This window comes from Panicum virgatum, chromosome 6K (assembly GCF_016808335.1).
Source record: "Panicum virgatum strain AP13 chromosome 6K, P.virgatum_v5, whole genome shotgun sequence".
Classification (NCBI taxonomy): domain Eukaryota; kingdom Viridiplantae; phylum Streptophyta; class Magnoliopsida; order Poales; family Poaceae; genus Panicum; species Panicum virgatum.
In genome coordinates this window covers 28,041,924-28,066,852 of record NC_053141.1, presented here as the reverse complement: position 1 = coordinate 28,066,852, position 24,929 = coordinate 28,041,924, and the positions used below count along the sequence as shown (strand labels likewise).

Below are 24,929 nucleotides of genomic sequence, written 5' to 3'. Positions count from 1 at the left end.
CAGACGCTCCCGCCGCTCAGGTATGGTGTCCTCCCCGCCCTCGCGACATCGGCGCCAGGCGGCGCTTTTAGAGCTGGGGCTGCGCGCGTTGCGCGCCAACCGGTGACCGGCCAAGCCATGGGGGCTGATGACGCGGTGCCGGTGGCCGTCACCAAGCCCAGCCAGGGAACACGGAACGGAGGGTAGCCGGGCTCGGACGGCTAGTGGCGGCTCAGCCACCAGCGCAGGTGACGACGGACGGCGCTCTGGTGGAGGTCGGCAGCAATGCTCCCTGCGCGCCGCGTCCTCTGCCTTCTCCCAATCAGCTCCGAAGCCGCCTCCTTTGTTCTCTCTCAGATGAACGCGAATGGGGAACAGAGTAACTCACGCACAGCATTGAGCTCGCCTTATTCCCGTCACATGGCATCGAGCCCGCCTGATTCCCGTCCCCGGCCACCGCACCGACGTCGGTCAAGGCGGCGCGCCCGCAGCCCGCGACGAGTCCCCCCTCCCCGGCGGATATGCTCCCCGACGGCAAGTCCTCCCCAGCACGACTTCCCCGGCTCATCGGTGGGCATGCGGCTCCTTGGCGGAGGCGGCTCGCGGTGGCGGCCCGACGAGCTCCGATGATGGAGCTTCCTCTCCCCATCGGGCTCTCTCTCTTTCCCATCCCTCCGAGCACGGGCGCGCGGGACCCGCACCGATGGCGGACGTCCTGGATGCCCGCTATTCCCAGCAGAAGTCAACCTACGCTTGGAATTACTCTGGTAATCTACTTCTTATTTTAGTAAGCAACATTGTTTATATTGTTCTTCTGATCTGTGAGTCTCTTTTGAGTACTTTAATCTAAGGCCTTTGGTTAGAGTATTATTTGTAGTGTAAGTGTGGTGCTTAGACTCGGATATCTCGTTAGATTCACACTGCATTCCGGATAGGTGGTAGCTAACGGGTGTGACCTCTCGACCCGTTAATCCTCTGTAGTCCACCTCCTGTCTGTAGGGCTAGTGGGACTTGGTTGCTAGGGAAGCATCCTCTGTTGGTGTCTTTCCCTAGTTAGAAACTGTCTCCAGATAGAACAATAGAACACATAGCTTACTAAGGTTAGAGCTAGATATCTTAGTCATCCCCTCTACACTCTCAGCCTTCTTAAGTCTTATGCTGCTCTAGGTTAAGTTAGATCATAGTCAACCTCACACATTTCCCTGTGGATACGATATTTAAAACCCTCCGGGTGAAAGCTACAACGGTATCCGTGTGCTTGCGGATCTTTTATGTGTGCGTCTTAAATGTACCAACATATAGCCCTCGAGCCCCCGGGCTATATGTGAAATCGGTCGAGGGGGGGAGGGGGGGTCCGCCGATCGGCTTCTTCAATCCCAAAGACTTAACAGCATACCCCTATGTTTGACTCTCGTCGGTGTTCATCGCAACACACAGAGAAAGAAAGTCCAATTGGACGCAGTTAACGAGCAACTAACACTACTGGAAACAGACGCTTTGCCTAGTGCCTGCGGCACTATGCAAAGACCAGATTACACTAGGCAAAACACACTAGGCAAAAATAGACTAGGCAAAGGGCGCTTTGCCTAGTGTCATTTATCGTGCACTAGGCAAAGTCTTGGCTAGTGCCGGTTTGACACTAGGCAAAGAAAAGTCACTGTGACAGCAATGAAGGTAGTAATGGCAGGTTTGCCTAGTGGCAGCATTTTTGACTTAATATGGGTTAAATAACATGAATATCGTTTTTCTACTCATTTTTTCATATATTTGAGTCACTTGTAGTTCAAATTTGACTTGATTTAAAAAATTGCTGAAAAAGCAATTAATTAGTTAATTATAGCAAATAAATTCAAAAATACACCAAACTTGGAGTACCAAATGTTGTATGTGGAGAGACAAAAAGCTTGAAGAGTAGAAAACAATTTTTTTTATATAATTTGCCTAGTGGCAGCATTTGACACTAGACAAAGATGACACTAGACAAAGATTGTCTTTGCGAAGTGTCTTTAGACAACATTAGGCAAATTAAAGATATGTCTTTGCCTAGTGTTAGCCGTTGACACTAGGCGAAGACAGCAAAAATATGTCTTTGCCTAGTGTCAACGGCTGACACTAGGCAAAGCTCTAACGGCGTCGACCGGATCTAATGGCTGACACCCATGTGCCTTATGTCGGACCTTTGCCTAGTGCATTTTCGGTCGCACTCCGCAATGACACCGATTTTCCTAGTGTTTTACGTCGGGCGCTACGCAAAGGTACTCTTTGCCCAGTGTCTAAGCTTTGCCTATTGTCTGCTAGAAAACACTAGGCAAACAATTTGGCACGCAAAGGCACCTCCGGCAGTGTTGACCATGGCCTGCACATCTCCGGTGGTGTGCAGATTTCCTGAATCGCAGTTTGGACTAGAAGGATTAGGAGGTCCCGTTCTACGCTCAAGCTTGGTGAAGATGATCCTGAAGATGCTTCCGCCTCTCTGATGCTTTTCTGATATGATTAGACTCTGATGTATATGCCACATGGCGATGTAATAAGTTCCTAAACCTTTATGTACTCTTTTATTTGATACATGCGCTCTCTACCGACTGTAATTTGGATAATGTGATGGGAACTCTATGGAATCTATCATATTATAATGCGAATATGTGGATTTTCCCTTCGTGGAAAATCAGGGTCGTTACACCCTGGTTTACAAGATCCTAACATGACTTCAGACCATCCTTCATCTTAGTCTCTTGATGTCTAGTAGGACCCAAATCATGCTCTTGAAGACATTCTTCTCTAGGCATGCAGTCGATGGCATGGGGTGTATCTAGCTCCTTCTAACGACATGTACTTGAAGAAACATGACTATTTCTTTAATGAAACGAGGACCAGGATAGGCTCTGCTTCTTCCTCCATCACATCCCGCTTTCTGTTCTTCCTTGGTTTGGGCCCATCTTCCTCCTCTTTCTTCTTCTTTCCGAACTCAATGTTTATGCCCTTCACCGTGTCTAACACCTTTTTACTGTACCTCGTCTTTTCTAGCTTGTCAATTTGAGGCTCGGCCTGGTCTTCAATTATTATTTCTAAGTTCTCTATTTGATTAAGTTCAGTTTTTATTAAATTTTATTTACTGGAACTCTCCTTGTATTGAGTGCTCTAGTCTTAAGATCTAGATTAGAGTAGTAAACATTAGTGTAGACATGGTTTCTAGGCTATAGTTCCTAAGTTTACGCCCAATCCCACGGTTACTTGTGGTAGCCCCAGAGGTGATAGCTCTGTCTGGCCATTGTAATCCACCACGTTCTCGTTCGGGTTGGTGTTCTTAGAGTTTTTTTGGCAGCCTCCCCCCAACTATCTTTTCCTAGTCTTTTTGGAGAGTTAGAAGGTACTTTTGCTCCAAATTAAGTAAAGTATAGTATTCTGATCTTGATTACCTAGAACAACTTAGAAAACCTTAGAAAATTCCTTCCTACCCACAAAAACATTTAAACTTAAATATCTTTACCTTTAGACGACCTTGTTTCATGCAAGTGCACTTTGTGTTCCTCATGAAAAATCGATACTCTGGAATACTGCTTGGTGAAAGCTACATCGTTATCCATGCAATTATGAATTTTTTGTGTGTACATTAAAAAAATAGCAACAAATTTTCTGGTGCCGTTGCTAGGGAACGGTAGCTGTGCTAGTTTAGAACCAAGTCATTCGTGTATCCTTTTACCTTTTACCACCAACTTAACCAATAAATACAATGCATATCATATTTGGAATTCAACCCCCTACTAGCTTTGCTAATTTGTATGGTTCTTGGCTACATGGATTAAGTCATAAACTCAGAAACCAAATTTAACTAGGAGCTAGCTACCGCACTGTGTTAGGCGATATGGTTGAATAGGCACGATATGATATTCAACTATGCTAAATCTAACACTTCAATTATGTAGGTAATTTTTAGGGCAACATATTGGATTCGTCAATGGTCTATATGCTGCATAGAGAAGACCGACCATTGTTCAAGAAGGGGTGGCAACAGCCGGGAGACCATGATTTTGGCCATGTTTACAAAGTTTGGTTGGATATTCAGGAATGGGATTGTGTTTTTGTTTTGTTCATTGTATGGCTAAACTAGACGGGACGAACTATGTTTTTTCTGTTCTGAGTGTGCAAGCTTATGGCTTTGGTTTGTAAGACTAACTGCACTCTTCAACCTCTATATTCCTCCTCTAAAAGCGTCCTGGTCATCAAGATTCTCTCCTCTATACCACTTTCTCCCCCACACATCTATCCTCTATATTCATCCTCTATGTCAGTGGGACCCACACATCATACTCCACTTTTATTTTTCCCCCACCGGGCCTCTCTCTCCTCCCTTCCCTTCCCTGCTTCCACCCCAACCACACTCTCTCCCTCCGCCCTGAGCTCCGGTGGTTGGCGCAGGACCAGATCCGCCCTTTTCCCTGCTCCCTCTGCCCCGAGCTCCCTCCGGCCGCGGGCGTGGCCCCCTCTTGCTCACCCGTCGGCGCGGGGCACCGGAGGGAGGTGCCCTCGCAGCCTGCCGCGGCTAGATGCTCCCGACGCTTAGGTGCAGCGTCCTCCCCGCCCTCGCGACATTGGCGCCAGGCGGCGCTTTTTAGAGCCGGGGCTGCGCGCGTTGTGCTCCAGCCGGTGACCGGCCAAGCCATGGGGGCTGATGACGCGGTGCCGGTGGCCGTCGCCGAGCACAGCCAGGGAACACAGAACGGAGGGTAGCCGGGCTTGGACGGCTAGTGGCGGTTCGGCCACCAGCGCAGGTGACAACAGACGGCGCTCCGGTGGAGGTCGGCAGCAGTGCTCCCTGCACGCCGCGTCCTTTGTTCTCTCTCAGATGAACGCGAATGGGGAACAGAGTAACTCACGCGCGGCATTGAGCTCGCCTGATTCCAGTCACACGGCATCGAGCCCGCCTGATTCCTGTCCCCCACCGCCGCGCCGACGTCGGCCAAGGCGGCGCGCCCGCAGCCCGTGACGAGTCCCCCCTCCCCGGTGGATATGCTCCCCGACGGCAAGTCCTCACCAGCGCGACTTCCCCAGCTCCTTGGCGGGCGTGCGGCTCCTTGGCGGAGGCGGCTCGCGGTGGCGGCCCGACGAGCTCCCGCGACGGAGCTTCCTCTCCCTGTCGGGCTCTCTCTTTCCCATCCCTCCGAGCACAGGCGCGCGGGACCCGCATCGATGGCGGACGTCTTGGAAACCCGCTATTCCCAGCGGAATTGCGCTCGACCGGTTGGATAGCGGACCCTTCCAGTATGGCACTGCGGCAATTTTTTCCTGTAAACAACGATACAGGCACCGGTGCAGTCAGTCTAATCAGACTATATGTTGTGTGTACCACCTGCTGGTGGTACATGCTAGAACTTTGTTTCCTTGTTAAAGAATCTCTTACTTTTCCTTCTTTTTGTACGGACATGTCCAAAGGCAAGCAAAAGGAACAAGCCATCTTAGCGTGATCGACAAATTAAATGCAAAGCTAAAGACGAGCTATCCTTGTGGTCACACAGAGCCACTACAGCGGGCGTAGTCTTCAGCATGAAGGCTCCTTCTGTAGGTGGTCCAAGCAGCTTTGTAGCGGATCGCAAATGAAGCTAGATATGCCCGGTGCATGGCAGCCGCCAACTTGGATTATTCTCTCTCTAAGTCTCTAGTTTAGTTGCTCGCTCTCGCCAGTCAAGATTATTTGATGCCAGCTCGGACATTTATATGTTTTCCACGATACATATCAGATATGGCATTAATATGTCGTCATCCAACTCATGTGTATATCTTTAGGTTTATAGTGTATACTGCCCCACAAAGTGTATATAGACAAAATATATGATTATATTATATATACTAAATCATCTAGGGTGATATATGTACGCCAAGTATGCAAGTATATGTAGAGTATATGGCTATATTTATTTTATATACTAATGTAATAGTATTATAATAATATGTTAAAAAATATATACATGGAAAAGGATCAATGAAAAAAAAAGGTTGGACACTATTCTCTTATCAACTTTACATTCTCGCATTGTTCTCACAATTCTACTCGAATTACGTGGAGAGATAGGTATATAATATGGATTAGGTATAGATATAGATTATTGACAGGTCGTCAGATCAAGCCGCTGGCGTTTGGCATGTATTAACTAGTAGTCAATATTAGGATAGCAGAAAAAAATCATAATTGTGCACAAAAGCAAATGCGATTGAAACAGAGTTTAGAAATTCCAAAAAAGAAACAGAGTTTAGAAGAATGGAAGTGATATGGTAGAGATGATATGCATCATACAGAATTAGCTGAGAAACAAACATACAAGCTGAAGGGAGAAACTGAAGGGGCGCCGGTGTGTGGGGTGGGTTGAGTGCTAATGTAGTGCTATGGGGATCGGAACAAATCGAACAACTATACTAAGCAGGCCCCAATGGAAGAAGGTATATTGCTACTCCACATACACGCACATATATGGCACGCAAAGGCACCGTCTCCGGTAGTGCATACGGCAGCAAAATGTGCAGCTGTCGACGCCTCAGCCCAACGCACCCCACGATTGCCTATATATACGTCGGAATTATGGGAACGCTAGCTGAAGCACGGTCGAGTAGTACACACAGCAGGGCCTAGTGTGTACACCTAACTGCAGCCATGCCGCTTGTTCCGTCTTTATTTTTATTACTACTTCTGCACCTGTCCTGTTCTCCAACTGTCCAGCTAGCAGCTGCAGATGAACATAAGTACACACTCGTGGCAATGAGCTCGCTGAAACCCAAAGCTACGTGCTCCGGATACAGAGGTAGGAGCAAACGGTTACCGATCGATCATAAGCTTGCATTGCATTTATACTAGTAGTATTATATTATATGATTGCTTCTGCTGCTGCTGCTACTACTAGTAATAATATAAATAATGGATATTGACTCTCCCATCCATGCAGTGTCTCCACCCCAGAACATTACGTGGGTACCACTGAATCACCCCCATGGACCGTGCTCGCCATTGTCGGACGCTGCAACGCCGTCCTTGGCCGAGCTGCTCCACCATGACCAGCTCCGTGTCGACGGCATTCACATGAGGCTCTCTAACGACACTCCTGGTGATAGTAAGAAGACGCAGTCGGACCAAAATTATCAGACAGAGTCTTACGGCAATGTAGTTCATGCCCACGTTGGCGGAGCTGGACACCCCCCTCCTTTGAAGCACCAAGGTTCTTCCCAGCTTCGTCGCAATATTGATGCGTCAGCTGCCGCCGCCGGAAGCAGGTCATCCAGCCTTCCCGGAGTGCTCCAGACGTTCGTTTTGGACACAGCCAGCGACGTGCCGTGGGTGCAGTGCCTGCCCTGCCCCATCCCGCCGTGTCACCCCCAGGTGGACAGCTTCTACGACCCAAGCAGGTCGCCCTCCTCCGCGCCTTTCTCCTGCACCTCCCCGACCTGCACCGGGCTCGGCACCTACGCCAATGGCTGCGTCAACAACCAGTGCCAGTACCGCGTCGTCTACCCGGACGGCACGTCCACGTCCGGGAGCTACATCGCTGACCTGCTCACCTTCGACGCCAGCAACGCCGTTCCAAGCTTCAAGTTTGGGTGCAGCCATGCCGAGCAGGGCAGCTTCGACAGCCGGGCGGCGGGGATTCTGGCGCTCGGCGGCGGCCCCGAGTCGCTGCTGTCCCAGACCGCGTCCCGTTACGGTAAGGTCTTCGCGTACTGCATCCCGGCGTCGAGCAGCTACTCCGGGTTCTTCATCCTCGGCGTGCCCAGCCTTGCCTCCTCCAGGTACGTTGTCACGCCCATGGTGAGGTTCAGTCAGGCCACGTTTTACGGCGTGCGCCTCCGTGCCATCACTGTCGGTGGGCAGCCGCTCGGCGTGGGCCCCACGGTGTTCGCCGCCGGCTCCGTGCTGGACTCCCGCACCGACATTACGCGCCTGCCGCCGACGGCGTACCAGGCCCTGCGCGCCGCGTTCAGAAGCAGCATGAGCATGTACCGCTCGGCTCCGCCCAAGGGGATCCTCGACACTTGCTACGACTTCACCGGCGTCGTCAACATCAAGCTGCCCAAGATCACCTTGGTGTTCGACCGGAACGCCGTGGTGGTGCTGGACTCCTCGGGCATCCTCTTCCACGACTGTCTCGCCTTCGCCTCCAATGCCAACGATCGCATGCCGGGCATCCTCGGCAGCGTGCAGCAGCAGACCATTGAGGTCCTCTACAACGTCGATGGCGGCACCGTGGGCTTCCGCCAAGGCGCGTGCTAAGATATGATCGTGGAGATGACTGCAGGCTACAAGCAATCTACTACTACTATCTAGTGCCAATTTGCATGGCACCCCAGCATAAAATAAACTAATTACTAGTGTGTACTCGTTCTTGTGCGCCAGGTTTGGATGGCTGCTGTTTAGTCCTTGTGTGTGTGTGTGTGTGCACAAGCTGCTGGCTCATTGTGACACAAGACCTAGTTTGCTGTCATCATCCAAATTAATAATTGAACCCAATGCAAGGTTTGCATACTGCTGTTCAATCCGGCTCGTCATGAACCCAAAGGAAGGGGATCATGTTGTTGTGGGGATATTGTGATTGTGTTTTGACCAAAATACTGTTTTATATACATTTCCCTAGCTATACCGAAGAAACAACCATAAACGGGTATCCACTAAAAAAACACCCAATGTGGATGCCATTTCTTATGAAGGACGATGTACTATCTTGGAGCCGTGAAAGATAGTTTTTTTCTAAAATAGAATTGTATCAGATTATATATCATTTCACTCATGTACTTATTAGCTAGTGTGACAAGACGAGACATCTCTTTTGTTGTGAGTAAATTGAGTATGTTCATGTTAAAACCTGGGTGATAATCATTGGCATGCACATGAAAGACCAAACATCTCATTTCACTCATGGAATTCACTATTCAGGGCGCACCCAGCTATAATCAGCAGTAGTAGTGGTGGAAATGGAACGAGGTACCCTCTCCTAGACCTAGGTTACGTGTTATATGGGCAAACCACAAAAAACAAAACACCCAAAACCTCAACCACAACCACCTCACAAACCACAACCAAACCCCCCTGCCAAATAACCCTAACAAACCCCCCTCCCAAACCCCATCCAAAACCCCAAGCCCCAAAACCCAAAAAAACTCCTAAACCACAAACCCCCTACCAAACACACCCCTACAAAACCCCCTCCCATTCCCCAAATCCCAAAAACCAAAAATACAAAGGCCCAAAAACCCAAATTCCCAAAACCAAAATCTACCAAGTCCCAAAGCCCCAAAATCCCAAATAACCAAACCCCCCTACCAAACCACCCTACCCAACCCCCAACCCAAACCCCCTACCAAAACCCAAACCCCAAAACCGAAAAAACAACTCACAAACCACCTCCCAAACCCCAAACCCCAAATCCCAAAAACCACCAACCAAACCCCCCTCCCAAATCCCCTCCAAAAACCCAAATTCCCAAAACCAAAATCTACCAACTCCCAAAACCCAAAAAGCCCAAAATCCCAAAACCCTCTCTGAAACCACCCTACCAAACCCCCCACCCAAAGCCCCTCCCAAACCCCAAACCCCAAAACCCAAAAAACAAAGTGACAAAGGGTTCTGCGAGAATCAGATTACATGGGCATCGGACAATAGAGACATTTATTTTGCAACGGAGCGAGTATATATGCATGTAACCTATTAAAGCTGATGCCGATGGTGATGCCATAGACTGCCTTACAGCTGATGAAAGTTGCATGCATATAATCTTTACTGCCGGCTGTTAGCACATTGGTGTTTTCATGAAAATTATGAGAGTCGTGGTCATCCTGTACACGTGTCCTCCCTTTGGCAAGGCGGAGGGAAGAAGATGGATCAGATACCAATGCAAAGAGGGAAACAGAGAAAAGGAATCTTGTAAACAAAGACTGTCTCATGAAAATGATGGACTCGTGGTCCAGCACAACACGTTCTTCCTTCTGCAAATTAAAGCGAAGAAAAGAAAACGACTATTGATAAATGCTCCAGATGGAAGAGCAAAGAAATACATAGGTCTCATGAAGATGATGAGGGTTGTGGTCCTGTACATGCGTCCTTGCTTTGGCAACGAGGAGGGGATCAGATACGAAAGAGAGAGAGAGAGAAATGGGATCTTGTAAACAAAGACTGTCTCATGAGAATTGGACTCGTGGTCCAGCACAACACGTTCCTTTGGCAAATTAAAGAAAAGAGGAAAAAAATGGAATAAGTACCAAATTAAGAGAAAGAGAGAAAAAGGAATTAGGGGCGAATCTACAGCTTCTTACCCAGGTCAGAAGACTCCGATGAGTTCCAGGAAATCACACTATCACACTGCTATTTCATAAGAAAAATGTGACATATAAGTGTGGTTATTTATATACTGATACTCTCATGTCAAAATTCCTTACGAGCCAACATAGTTTTGGACTACTATTTGGTGTATTCCATCCACACTCAAGGTTAGAGCATCTACAGCTATGCTACCTAAAACACAGCCCCTACTTCCCTGTTTAGGGTGCTACCTATTTTCATAATACTCATATTTTATGGACGCTTTTCATAATACTCATATTTCACTGCTCAAATGAAATATAAGATGCTTTGGCCTTTTTAGATATATAGTTTTGCTGTACATTCTGATATATACACTATGTCTATATAATAAGAAAATGTATCTAGAAAAGCCAAAATGTCATATGGTTTAGAACAAAGTAAGTACGTAACGTAATATGCAATAAAAAGATGAGAACTGACATTGCTTCGCCTGTAAGTCATGTTCCCGTGTACATCCACATATTTAGATAGCTAGAGTAGGATGGCTTTGATAGAAGGGACAAGAAAATAAAAGAAAAGAGCTCCCTTTGTCTAAAGATATACAACTATGGATTATGTGCTGGTTAAAGTGACTTTTGACCTAGACTTCAGTGAATGATATCCACATTTGTGCCTCTAAGCTAATTTATTATAAAAATATTTTTATAATTAATCTAATGGTATTTATTTGTTACCATAAATATTGATATTTTTTTAAATCTACAGCTAGTCAGATTTAAGATATTAAAATATCACTCTGTGTTAGAATTGTATTCTTTCTTAGAAAGAGGGAGTACAGACAGAAAAATGGTCCCAGCAGTATGCATTTAAGATATTCTTTCTTAAAAGCTAATGTCGATGTTGATGCCTAAACTGACAGCTGACAAAAGTTGCATGGATACGATCTTTAGTGCAGGCTGTCAGCAGGTTGGTGTTAAAGCTTACTCTTATAATTTGGTCTCATGAAACTGATGATCCTGAGAAGAAAATGGATCCGATACCAAAGAGAGAGACAGAGAAAAGGGATCTTGTAAACAAAGACGTACTGCTGATGATTCGTGGAAATGAGACTCCTGGTCCAGCGCAGCACGTGCTTGCAAATTAAAGAGAATAAAAGAACATGGAATAAGTATCTAAGGTAAAGACACAAAGAAAAGGAATACAGTACATTGTATATAAACAAGACTGTTGATGATCCAGAACGAAGCACATGGCTAACAATCCTATACATCTTTTCCAAAGGAAACTAGCTTCTAAAAGGAGGCCAATGCCACAAACGAGATTCCATTTTGCATTTGTAGTACGGGGGTATATATATATATATATATATATATATATATATATATATATATATATATATATATATATATATATATATATATATATATATATATATATATGCGCTCCCTGCATTATGTATCTCTCTAACCTTCTAAAGCTGATGTCAAGGTTGATGCCGTAAACTGCCTTACAGCTGACAAAAGTTGCATCGATATGATCTTTAATTAGTGCAGACTACCACAGATTGGTGTTAAAGCATAGGCCTCTAAAAATGGTGAGATTCGTGGTCCTGTAGTACACTCCCTTTGGCAAAGAGGAAGGAAGAAAATGGAATCAGGTACCAAAGAGAGAGCCAGAGGAAAAGGATCTTGTAAACAACGATGGCTTCGGTCGCAGTACTGGACAATATATGATCAAGTGCAAAGATGGCAGTGCTCCCTGAATGGAACTAATAACACTCGAGACCTTGTAGAACTATACTGGTACGACGCTGCTTGCACTGCATGCAACGATGATCAGCAACGAGAAGTGCCTAGACAGTATTAGCGACATCAACAGCTACGTCGGTAACCTCACATCATCCTACACCGACAAGAGCAATGAGCCCAACATGGTTGCAGCCTCCGTGATCATGTTCGCCCTCGCCGGGCTCTTCTTCAACCTCAACCTCTTCAGCGGCATCACTGACACCAGCGCCATCCTCGACCCCAAAGTTCGGCTCTTCCTCTCCTCGGCGCTCTCCCTCTTCCTCCCCGTCATGTCCTACCTCTTCTCCGAAGCCAAGAACAACCATAATGCTGCCGACCAGTACTACACTAACAAGGGGGGCTCTGCCTATGTCGCCGACCTCTCTCTGAGGGCCGGCATCATCTTGGCATGGATGCTCCTGGTGGAGCTCCTGCGCAAGAAGGTGGACGAGATCCGCATGCGCGGATACTCCGGCACCATCCAGCGCGCCGGCCGCGTCGTCTGGCTGGGAAGCCTCGTCTTCTTCAACATCAAGAGCACCGGCCGGAAGGTTGTGTTCGCCATCCTCTGGATCCTCTGCGCCACCCGCGTGCTACAGAGGATCGCCTTCACCGAGTTCGGGAAGCGGTCCTATGCCCATGGCAAGAACGCCCGCCTCATCAGCTCGTACATGGCCCAGATGCTGGAGCAGCAGCAGGAGGAGCCTCGAGCTACTGTCGGCGTTGCTGGAGATGAGGTGTTGAAGGAGTGCAACTACATTGTCATGGGAGAAGAGATGCTGGTGGACATCGAGCCCACTGCAGATGGCTACAAGCTGGACAAGAAGGCCAGCTCCCGAGGCTATGACGACGGCGGCGGCGTTGTCCGGTTGATCAGAGAAAACGATGGCATCGTCACCGTCGGCAAAGTCTGGGAGCTGGATGACAAGGACAAGTTTTTCACCTCCCTAGAGCAGATCCAACGCCTGAAGAGGATCTGCCTCTCGTTCGCTCTCTTCAAGCTGCTGCGCCGAAGGTTTGAGCACCTGCCGACGCTGAGCAAACAAGAAGAGGACGACTCCCGGGACCTCCTCCTGAAAGGCCTCTACGACACCAACGGCGAAACCGCAAGCAGCTCAGCCGAAGCAATGTTCCAGGTCATGAACGACGAGGTCAACTTCCTTAGCGAGTACTACCACTCTGTTGTCCCTGTCGTCCTTGCAAGCCCCTTCTTCCTCTTCCTCAACTACATTATCCTCAACATAGTCATCGCCGTCCTGTGCGTCATGACCGTCATTATCTGCGCCAATGGTGACGTCCGCTACGCGTTCCAGAGCATAATCACAGATAACTACACCTTGAAATCTGGGGTTTTCAAGATAGTTATCTGCCTTCTGCATAGAGTCAACAAACCTGAAGCCTTCTTCTCCATCGTAGACCTCTCCATCACCGTCCTTCTGTTCATCATCTACTTCTACGAGGAGATATGGGAGTTCTTCGTCTTCCTCCTCTCCAACTGGTTCATGGTGTCCATGCTCTACAACTACACCTCCAAACCACGCTGGCTGAGGAACACCACCTTCCGGGGCACCATGTTCTGGGTGGGCTTCAGCATCATCATGTGGCTGCGGAGCAAGATGAGTCACCCCAGCCGCCTTGAAATCAAGCAGTTCTCCGTCCTGAATGTCCGCTGGCCGCTCAAGCTGCCACTGTTCGCCGCGTTCACTGGCTTAGCAGTGCAAAAGAGGCTAGTGCCCAACAGTGTGAAGAAATCCATCATGGACTACCTAGTGGAAGATGGACGTGAAATCCATCTTGACCGTGGCAGGTCCGCACTGCGCAAGAACTTCCTATCTGACAAGTTGTCGTGGGCATGCCAGAGCGACAGCGTCGCCGAGGTCATCCTCACGTGGCACATCGCCACCAGCATCATGGAGGTGGAGCGCCGACCGCAGAGCATAGCAGCAGAAGAAACAACCTTCAGCAGGGTGGCCATTACGCTGTCCAAATACTGTGCCTACCTGGTAGCCTTCCACCCGGAACTACTGCCGGAGAATCCGGAGAAGGTGGAGCTCGTTTTCGAGGAGATGAAGAAGGAGCTCAAGGCCATGATCGGCTGTCGGGAGTACTACTTCTCGACGCAACGGGCGCGGATCCAGAAGCTCATTGATGGCCCGACGACGCTGACCCCCAGTGATGAATGCAGCAAAGTTGTGCGTGACGGCGTGAAGCTAGGCAAACTTCTGATGACAGACGCAGCTGACAACAAGTGGAAGGTGTTGGCGGATGTGTGGACGGAGCTCATCATCTACCTGGCGCCATCGAGCGACGAGGAGCGCGTGATCGGCCATGAGGGCGCCCTGGTGCAAGGAAGCGAGTTTATCACCGTGCTCTGGGCGCTCACCACCCACATCGGCGTGTCCAGGCCACCGACCGAAAAACCACCGGCAACAACTTACCACGTTGATCTCGAAGGATGAGGAGAAGACACAGAGGCCTGTGGTGTTGGCACATGCCATTTTCCATCTGCGTGCTTTGCCTTTAATTTCCAGCTTGCTTGGTGCTAGTGTTGTTCTGCCTTGCGACAGTGTGTGTTTTGGGTTTGGCGTGCTAGCTTTCCTTCCATGCATATGAAGAAAGCTTATTCCATCACCTCCTTTCGATCAGGGGGATGTGAGTTTGTATTGGCTGTGCATTATGTATTATGAGTATCACACACTACACAGTATTAATGTGTGTGATTGCTTAATAATTATCCAATTCAAAAGGTGCTTCTGCTTTCACTTCTGTACTTTACTTATGCTTTCATTTCATTACTAGATAAATTACCACTACAACATAAACACATATCAATGTAGCCTATATATCATTGCAATTGCGGTGATTAGGAATCACTACCAGTGTTACAACATATAAACACATATCAATTGAATTGACTCGCGTCTTCTTCCCCAATCGTGACTCTACGGTCGAGCACCTCCTCGGTGCTGGGAGCGCATGGTGCCGAGGTGCACCGGCTCTTCACATGGCACATCGCCACCAGCAGCATGGAGGTGGATCGCTGCCCGCAGACGATGAGCAGCACCACGGAAGGAACAACCTTCAGCAGAGTGGCCATTGCGTTGTCCAGCTCGAAGCTCATTGACGGCTTGTCCAGCTCGAAGCTCATTGACGGCCCGACGCTGACCCCCGGTGATGATTGCAGCAAACTTGTGCGTGACGGCGTAAAGCTAGGGAAGTTTCTGATGACAGACGAAGTAGCTGCTAATAAACGGTGGAATGTGTTGGCGGATGTGTGGATGGAGCTCGTCATCTACCTAGCGCCATCAAGCGAGGAGGAGCGTGTGATGGGGCATGCTGAGGGAGCCCTGGTGCAAGGAAGCGAGTTCAGCACCGTGCTCTGGGCGCTCACCACCCACACATCACGTGTACAGGCCACCATGTTCATTTGCAAGGATGAGGAGCGATCGAGACTATTGACACATCCGCCATCGCTTCGTCTTGTAATTGTACTATGTCATGGCACTACCAGAAACAAAAATATCCCTGTGTCCCCTTCATTTTTTTTACCCTTCATTTTTTTTCTGAACGGCACCTACAACACACACGCGAAAATTGCTTCTTCCGCCCGGTCCCGAACTTTTCATCTATTCTAGTTTTATCTGCCTCACGTCCGCCGTCTCTCCCTCACTTATCCCTCATCACCGCTCACGCGCGCACACTCTCTCTCCCCCTAGCCTTATCCTTTCCCCAACCTTATCTCCTCTCTCCCATGGCAGTATGGCACCCAGTGGCTTCGTCAGCGCCGGCGCAGCAAGCTCCCTCGACGTAGGGGCGCAAGGCCTCCGGGGCCTCACCCTGCTCCTACTCGCCACGCTCGCCGTCTCCCATGGCTGTGCCGTATTCGCGCTCGGGTGTAGGCGCCATGGATGCCCCCCGCACAACTCTGCTGCCGGGCCCCCATGGACTTGCCGTTTGGCTCGTGTTGTTTTGCTGCCGGCTTGTCAACGACACAGCCATGCCCGAGCTGCAACCTCTGCTGCACCATTCATCGCTGGTCCAGCCGCCATCTTCATGTCCGCCGGCCAAGAAGCACCCGGATTAGTTCCCTTCACTGTGCTGGCTCTGCCGCATTTTCCGCATGTGACAGCCATCTTGTGAAGAGGTGAGTAGCAGAAGCTAATAAGCATAGTTTAGAATCTTTTTATTACTTGCATATTTTGACAACTCACTGCATAGATCTGGAACCATCTTCACCGGATCTGCCCATCTCCAACCTCGTTGGGTCAACACAGCCTTCAAGATTGTCATCTTACAGTGTCAATCCTTGTATGTCTTCTAATCCAGTTGCTTTGCAGCACGGACCGGAGGCTTGCCCCTCCGGCCCTCCCTAGGATTTGTGTAGATAGTGATTAATTATGTGCAACTCATGCGGTTAAGGTTTTTTCTAAGCGATTTGGTTATTTGCAGTTGAGTGGAGACTGGAGAAACCATTATTTGTTACCCTAGATTTTTTTCTCGTCCTAGTTACTTTCAAGCTGCAGGTATGTGATAGATTTCATAAGTGGACTAGACTGTAGTTTCTGAACGAGGCCTGGACGCTCAATGTTTAATGCTTCTGTCTTTTCTTTCAATTAAGTATGTCTTGTTTTTCGATAGTGTTGTTTGGGCTGTGTAATCTGTTCTGAAACTGCAGATTGTGCAGTGTTGTATGGGCAACTGCGAATGACCTTAGTTTGGTTCCTCTATGACATTCTGCATATATATAATTTATATGACATTCATTTGTAGATTAGTTCCCTTAACAAGCTAATGTTGCTTTAACAAGCTAATGTTCAGTTCTTTGTCTCTTGCAAGGACAGAAGACACCAGAAAATGGTCCATGCCATTCGTGTTAAGCAGACACCAGTACACATGGATGTCACTAATGATATGTGCTTTTCACTTTGTGTAATGAAATATAAAGGGCATTGGTGTGTATGTGTTGGAAATTCAATGAGAAATAATGGCTGCATGGATTGTACAGATCTTTAAGATTCAACTTAGCTATATGTGCAAATGTGTATATTTGAGTGATTCAATTTGTTATGTCGACTAAATGAGGAAATTTGTGTGCTGTATTTTTTTTTTAATTTCCTAGTTGGCTTTTCCCTGTGTGGCAACCGACAGGAAAATGATTTAACCTGTCGGTTCTTGACGCTTCTCAAAACCTGATGCCACCGAAATTTTCTGGGAGTGAACTGTCAGAGAATAACCGTCAGAAAAATATATTCTGTCGGGAAACTGTCGGGAAAATTAAATTTCTCTGTGAAGCTATCCCTGACGGTATATTTCAATAGTGCGTAGGGATTAGAAAATAAAAAAAATAGAGGTATGTAACCAACTATATATTTATAGGATGCCGCTATTCCATACCCTAGGCAGGGTATGGAATAACATACCCGAGCCAGCCAATGCGCGCCGTCCCTCGGCCGCCCTCGTGCTGCCCGCTGGCGGTTTTTCTTCGAGCCGTTCCGACGCGGCGCACTCGCCCGCACAGGAGGCTGGTTCTTTTTCGTGACCTGTACGTGGACCGTGGAGGCAGTGTTTGTTTTTTTTCTCTCTCTCTGTCCCACGTGCACACGTCTCCGCCAAGCAGTTCGATCCTGTCTCCGACAAGCATCGTTCCTAAATCCTAATCGCTGGAGGAAAACGATCGCTATGTCTTGGAAATGCTATCTCTGTCTGTCTCCGTCTCCGAACATTGTATTTAAAAAATGCATTGGCAAAAGAATTCGCGAGAGAATGGGTCACGGATAGGCAGAACACCATCGAATACAACTGACTGACTTTACTAGCAGCATATTTGTTCACCAAGTTAATTTGTGTAACAGGGTAACATGTATATATGTACAATGAAAGGAGGCACTGGGACACTAATCTAGCTAGCACACACTATACTTCAGATAAATATTTAAATGGAAGGGGAACCCTTCAATACTAAACTAGAGAAGCTTGTCGGTTAAGTATTCCACCATGTTAGCTGTGTGAAAAGTAAGGTAATGCAGCATCTCATCCCTCATCCTAGCTGATCGTGCCTGCAAGAAAGCATAACTATAATACTTTAACAAGAAAATTGGGGTATTGCAGAAATGGGATGTAGTTTAAGAAAATAGTATACTGTGCTTACCAGATCTATATTAGTCTTTTAGGCAGGCATGGCCTTCACCATCACAATATTCCAGAATTTTCATTGCAAAGAAGACAGTCATTAAGAGACTTCTGGATAGATTACCCGCACGTCCGAATGCACCGACATGCTGAGAATGATATCAGTCATCCTAATTTGCTCCAATGCACCTGCTCGATGCCTCACCTCTGATGATTGTATTAGATGATCTCCATGCAGCAATAAACTCATCAACAATCACACCGCACTGAGCAGCCAGCTGAAACTGACCTCTCACAATGTTTCATTGAGCTGTCACAATGGTCCTCTTTCTTCTACGAGACGGTGGCATCAAACTGGGCAAACAAATCACTCATTACATGGAAAGGCCATCGAGCAAGACAGGCCAGCGGCTGAGATAACAAATCTTGCATGCGTGGATGTCGAACGGCAGCGTGCCTGGATGCACTTCATGTCCATTAACAAGTAAGCAGGACCATTTGTCATAACCAATTTAAAAAGTCACAGATATCAAAATGGTTTATAAATCAGTAGGACACATAGTGGCACCTAGCTACATTAAACTAAAAATAAAGCATATATGGATTTCCACATGAATCTTACAGCTGAAATTGAAGTAAAAGAATTAGTCTACTTTATTTTATCCATTCTTTACTTTGCACTTCAACAAACCTGTTAAAACACACAAAACACCAAATCAAAATAAACTAAGATGGACAAAGCTGCTTGTGATAGGATACGCTCATAGAAAATTAAATACAAATCTTTACTATCTGCACTAGCCCATTATTATGTGTTAACTAGTGAAGAAATTCTCCTTTCTAACATTTTTCATACTGACAAAAAGAATATAAAACTAGTGACAGATTAAGTCGAATAAACAGGTTACACATTACATTGTCTACACATGATGGGATAGAATAGCAACATTGGTAAATCCCAATCCGTTCCAGTTGAATAGTTTCCCTAAAGAAAAATTAAGTAGTAGCTAAAACAACAGATTGCTAGTAACATGGCCATATGCTAAAAGAGTATATGGCTGCCCGTCCACGCAAGAATCAGTACCAGGATACAACACTCATGTCTAAGATCAGAACCCTCCCTGCATGCACTGATCAGATGGGAAGCTCATACGTCTCCAGCTTTCCCGCGTGCTCTTGAACACCACCCTGCTGAGAACCAATATAATCCTGCAAATTGACATTGTGTCAGTGTCTGGTGTGACACCCACAAGAACTGGGAATAAATTGTTGGTGTGTATATATATCAACAAGAATATGTGCAAACATTGTGTTACTGTGGCTTAGCAGCAGCAGTTAGAATACTTGTAATAAATCATAGTTCTAAATCTTTTGCTACAACGTTCCAGCAGCAGCAACAGTTAACTATGAGTGAATACTGAATAGCTCATAAATTGCACAGCCAACTGAAACAATCACAATCCATGAGATATTGTATCATTCGTAAGCTCATACACTGAGTTTTGATCACCCAGATAGGTATGTGAAGCGTCCCCTCATAAGAGAAGACTTAAATGTGATACAAACATCAATCCCAGGAGGCTGATGACACATTTATTAGATGGTACATCACCATACAACTCTATACGGTAATAGGCAGTGAAGCGCCACTATCGCGAGGATAACCACTAACACCCACACCACAATATTAACTACGTAGAGGGGGTCATCAGAGTCTTGCGCCATACGGAACTCCTGCGGGTGACCCTATCCATAGGCAAGGTTGGGTGCAGGACGGAACCTCTACTCGACGTCTTCAGGAACGAAGTCTAGATCCTCCTCTGTAAAAATTAAGAATGGGGTGAGTACAAACGTACTCAGCAAATCCAACCATACCCACGGAGGGGTATAAACAGAATATCATGCACAGGGTAAATCAAGGATAAGGCTAGGGTTTAATTTGCGGAAAGCTAATTTTTATGCAGGGGTTCATTTGAAAGAAAGGATTTTTCAAAGCAAGTTTTCTTGTACCGAGTAACACATAGGGTTGATCCACACAGGATCCAAGTTTTAAGTTGCTGCCGGACTCCTCGTCTGCCGTAGCACACGGCACAACTGCCGGACACTTTTCCAAAATAACCCACGCCAACCCATCCATTCCCAGAAGAAACACTAGTTATGTGACCACACCGTAACTCGCCCAGTACCGTGGGCACGGCTATTCGAATAGATTCTTAACTCTGCAGAGGTGTGCAACTTTACCCACAAGCGGGGTACCGCAACTCGATCACCTTAGTGTCGGAGCAGATCCCAACAAAGCCATTACCCACTTTAGCTAGACCTGACTTGCCACCACGGGATCAACCAAGGGGCCATAGACCTAACTCCGAGGTTTAACCAGGGCATAAGTCACACAGAGTTTATCTTTTCTCCTTAGTCACCCGTTGCTCTCAGCTCTCTTGATGGCTATCAGACTAACTAGTGGGGTTTATGCTAAGCCGTTGCCCATACAACGGTCGAGTGGTTTGCACGATAGTGGAGTTAGGTGAGATGACACATCAACTCGGTCCTTAATGGTGACAGGATGGATATCTCCCTTCCTTGCTCAACCACACAGGTTCGAGCACACCATTCGGCAAATCACACAGAAGTGCCATTCCATTCGAAAACTTATATCCAGAGACGGGTCAGTCTTGCTGAGTATTAGTATACTCAGCCTTGCTTGTGGCACTGTTTTTCAGGTACTAACTTTGAAGATCTGTTCGCGAGTCTTACTTGGCCGTGTACCATGCCTCCGGGCTGGTCTGTTGAGTGGGATGGTCCTTCAGCCGGTGCTGACCGCCCTCCCGCTGAGTGACGCTTTCGTACGGGCTTTATCGATGCATCACGTTACTTCGCTAGTTACCTTTTTATGCTTCCACTGAACAATGTGACTTGAATAATTTGAGTAGATGGAACTCTGTAGTACTTTACTATTCTGAACCTGGTTTGTAATAATTTTCCTTTCCGCTGCAATCACTCTGAGATGTATGAATTGTTCTATGTTGTAATCTCTGGGCTCACCTTCGTGTGAGTGTTGTCTGCTGATCCTGGAATAGCGTGGCTTTAATCGAGGCTTCACTCGAGGAACTACCGGTGCGTGCCGATTTGGGTCAGAGTTGCCTAGCAATGAAGATCAGTGCACCCGGGCCCAGTTAGTTTGGGTGGTTCCGCCACAAGGATAAGGGAGGAGGAGGGAAAAGAAGAAAAAGAAAAAGGAATAAAAATGGAAAAGGGAAAAAAGAAAAGAAAATGAGAGAGAGAGACCGCTCGGCGGAAGTTTCAGCGGCGACAGCGGCGTCGGTCGGGCACGCACGGCGGTCATGCGTGCGCGCGGAACGAGGGCCATAGAGAGATTTGTCGGGGTTTGGAAATCGGGTGTTTGGGACAGAGAAAAGATTTCGGGGATTAGGGTTTAGGGTTTTAGGAAGATTTTGAGCTCAACGATGAAAGATTTCGAAAATTATATTTAGCGCGTGTTTTAATTTTGGTGAATTTTTTTCGGGACATCACAAACCTACCTCACTTAAAATGAATCTCGTCCTCGAGATTCGGCTGGCTCCTAAACAGATGGGGAAATTCTTTCTTCAGAGCATCTTCACGTTCCCATGTAGCTTCTTCTACTCCGTGTCTGCTCCACTGAACTCTGCAAATCCGTACCTTGGAGTTTCTTGTCCTTCTAGTGACAGTGTCCAAAATCTTAACAGGTACTTCCTGGTACCGAAGGTCTGTCTGTAGATCTATCTCTTCTTCTGGCACATGCTCTTTCTCCGGTACTCTCAAACATCTCCTTAGTTGGGACACATGGATAACTGGCTCCTGGGTGTATATCCGACATTCCTCCTGGTAGCTCCGGTACTCTCAAACATCTCCTGGGTGTATATCCGACATTCCTCCTGGTAGCTCTAGACGGTATGCTACGGCTCTGACTTTCTTCAGAACTTGGTACAGCCCAATGTACCGAGGGGCCAGCTTTCCTTGTACTTGAAATCTTCGAGTCCCCCGAATAGGTGAAACTTTAAGGTAGACGAACTCTCCCAGGTTGAAGCTTACTTCTCGTCTCTTCTTGTCTGCGTAGCTCTTCTGTCGGGACTGGGCGGCCTTCAGTTTTTCTCTAATCTCGGCCACTCTTTCTTCTGCTTCCTTTATGAGTGCGGGGCCGACTAGGGCACGCTCTCCAACTTCTGACCTCATCAGGGGAGTTCTGCATTTTCTCCCATAAAGAGCTTCAAATACTGACATGCCCAAGCTTGCTTGATAACCATTGTTGTATGAAAATTCTGCATAGGGTAAACTCTGCTCCCAATCCTTACCATAGGTAAGGACACATGCTCTCAACATATCCTCCATAATCTGATTCACCCTTTCTGTTTGGCCGTCCGTTTGTGGGTGATAGGTGGAGCTGAAATCCAATTTGGTGCCCATAGCTTTATGCAAACTTTTCCAAAACCTAGAGGTGAATTGGGTCCCTCAATCTGAAACGATTCTGCTAGGCACACCATGCAACTTCACTATATTCTCCACATAGTGCTTGGCTAGTTTTTCTCCACCGTAATTGGTCCGTACGGGTATGAAATGAGCCGCTTTAGTGGGTCGGTCCACTATTAACCATATGGAGTCATGTCCTTTCTGTGTCCTGGGCAAACCCACTACAAAGTCCATTCCTATCTCGTCCCATTTCCAAATCGGGATGGGTAGGGGTTGCAACAATCCTGCTGGCTTTTGATGTTCGGCCTTGATCCTTTGGCAAGTATCACAATGGGCGACAAACCGTGCAATATCCACCTTCATACCTTTCCACCAATACTTTTGTTTTAAATCCATATACATCTTGGTGGATCCTGGGTGGATGGAGTAGGCCGAGTTATGAGCTTCATCCATAATTATTTTTCGGAAGTCTCCTTCCTGGGGCACACAGATTCTATTTTTATACCATAAAGTTCCTTTATTATCCACTCTAAAGTCCGGTGCCTTATTTTCTCCAGTCTGCGTTCGGATTTCCATCAAGTCCTTGTCCGAACTTTGGGCTTCTTTGATTTTATCCTCCAGAGTAGATTGAATGCTCATCTTGCGAATGGAACCTCGGGGGACAATGTGCACATTCAATCGTGCCATTTCTTCCTGTAGATGTGCATCCTTGAGTCCATAAGATTTCCGGCTTAAGGCATCGGCTACCACATTAGCTTTGCTAGGGTGGTAATGAATTTCCACATTATAATCCTTAACCAGTTCTAACCACCTTCTTTGCCTTAAGTTTAAATCTGGCTGAGTGAAAATATACTTCAAACTCTTATGGTCAGTATAGATCTCGCACTTATTTCCGATTAGATAATGCCTCCAAATCTTGAGGGCATGCACTACGGCTGCAAACTCCAGATCATGTGTTGGGTAATTCTTCTCATGCGGCCTGAGTTGGCGGGAAGCATATGTAACCACTTTCACGTCTTGCATGAGGACACATCCTAATCCTTGTCGGGATGCATCACTATAAATAACAAAATCCCGATGAATATCCGGTAAGGTCAGCACTGGGGCGGTTGTCAACTTACTCTTTAATTCTTGAAAACTTCTTTCACATGACTCTGTCCAGGTGAATTTCTTATCCTTCTTGAGCAGCTCCGTCATGGGCTGGGCTATCTTGGAAAATCCTTTGATGAATCTCCGATAATACCCAGCTAATCCAAGAAAGCTTCTGATTTCACTAACATTGGTCGGTTGCTGCCAGTTGGAGACTGCCGCGCGTCGAGGCGGAGCAACCCAGACCACTGGAGGCTGCAGGCGCTCCGTATTCCTTTCTGTCCTGCTTCAGTTCCTCAGATAAGTTTACTCTGCCCTAATGAAGCGTGCTGGACGTGAAGGCGACGGCTTCAACCATCCACTGCTCATCCACTACAATCTGCATCTCCCCATCACAGAATCAATTTTCTAATTCATTCATTCATGATAGCTGCTGAGAGGCAAGTAGGTGCCCTGGCCAACCAACAATGCAGGAACCAACCATGATCCGAGAAATGGTCACTTGAACAATCCAATCAACTATTCAGCAACTTAACCAATTTTCCCAAAATCAGCACATCAGAATGTGAAGATCAGCATCACAAAATCTCAAACACTACCCATTCTACTGCAATTTCAGCACTGCAGACTAATTTTACTACACGACGGCGGCAGGGCAGGACGGGCTCGGAGAGGAGGGAGGAGCCACCGTCGATGGCACACACCTGCAAGTCCACATGCCGGCGTCTCCTCCTCTCTGGTCGCGGCAGCAAGGCCTGGCGGCCTCCCAACACCGGCTGTGCTTGCACCTCGCCGCATCAGGGCCAGCGCAGCCACCTCGATGCACTCGGCGGCCTCCCGCAGCGGGCCGCCTCTCCCAACGCCGGTGGCACGCCTCCACCTGCAAGAGGGCGTACCTCCGCGGGCGGTGGCAAGGCCGGCACGCCTTCACGCGCATCCGTGGTCGGCGGCAGGGCCGGCGCGCCCGTCTCCCACACGCGCGGTGACGGGCCACCTCCCACGGTCCCACGCCGACCGCCTCCAGCGGTCCGGGCTGCTCCGCCTCGACGCGCGGCAGGCCGCCCTCTACTCACGGCGGCGGCGCGCCTCGGCTCGCAGTGGCTTCCTGGCCGGACGCAGGCGGACGAGCCAGGTGCAGGGGGAACGGAAGCGGCGTAGTTGAAAACGGGAGGAGGCCCTGTCGCGACGGGTTGAAAACGGAGGCGCGGGTGAAAATGGAGGCC

At 47.8% G+C, this 24,929-nt stretch overlaps 2 protein-coding genes across 2 annotated transcripts in view; both read left to right on the top strand.

Moving 5' to 3' along the window:
* The first annotated feature begins 6,452 nt into the window (after positions 1-6,452).
* LOC120712153 (aspartyl protease family protein At5g10770-like) lies at positions 6,453-8,478 on the top strand. Its single transcript, XM_039997869.1, has 2 exons — positions 6,453-6,770; positions 6,912-8,478. The coding sequence occupies exons 1-2, from the start codon at positions 6,623-6,625 to the stop codon at positions 8,228-8,230; spliced, it is 1,467 nt and encodes a 488-aa protein (XP_039853803.1). The 5' UTR covers positions 6,453-6,622; the 3' UTR covers positions 8,231-8,478.
* Positions 8,479-11,898: 3,420 nt separating this feature from the next.
* The window catches only part of LOC120712152, a 34,020-nt gene continuing 20,989 nt past the window's right edge, over positions 11,899-24,929 (top strand). Inside the window, exon 1 of the mRNA XM_039997868.1 lies at positions 11,899-14,533. Coding sequence (XP_039853802.1) covers positions 12,087-14,501 — 2,415 coding nt within the window. The 5' untranslated portion in view covers positions 11,899-12,086 and the 3' untranslated portion in view covers positions 14,502-14,533. The remainder of the gene's footprint in view (positions 14,534-24,929) is intronic.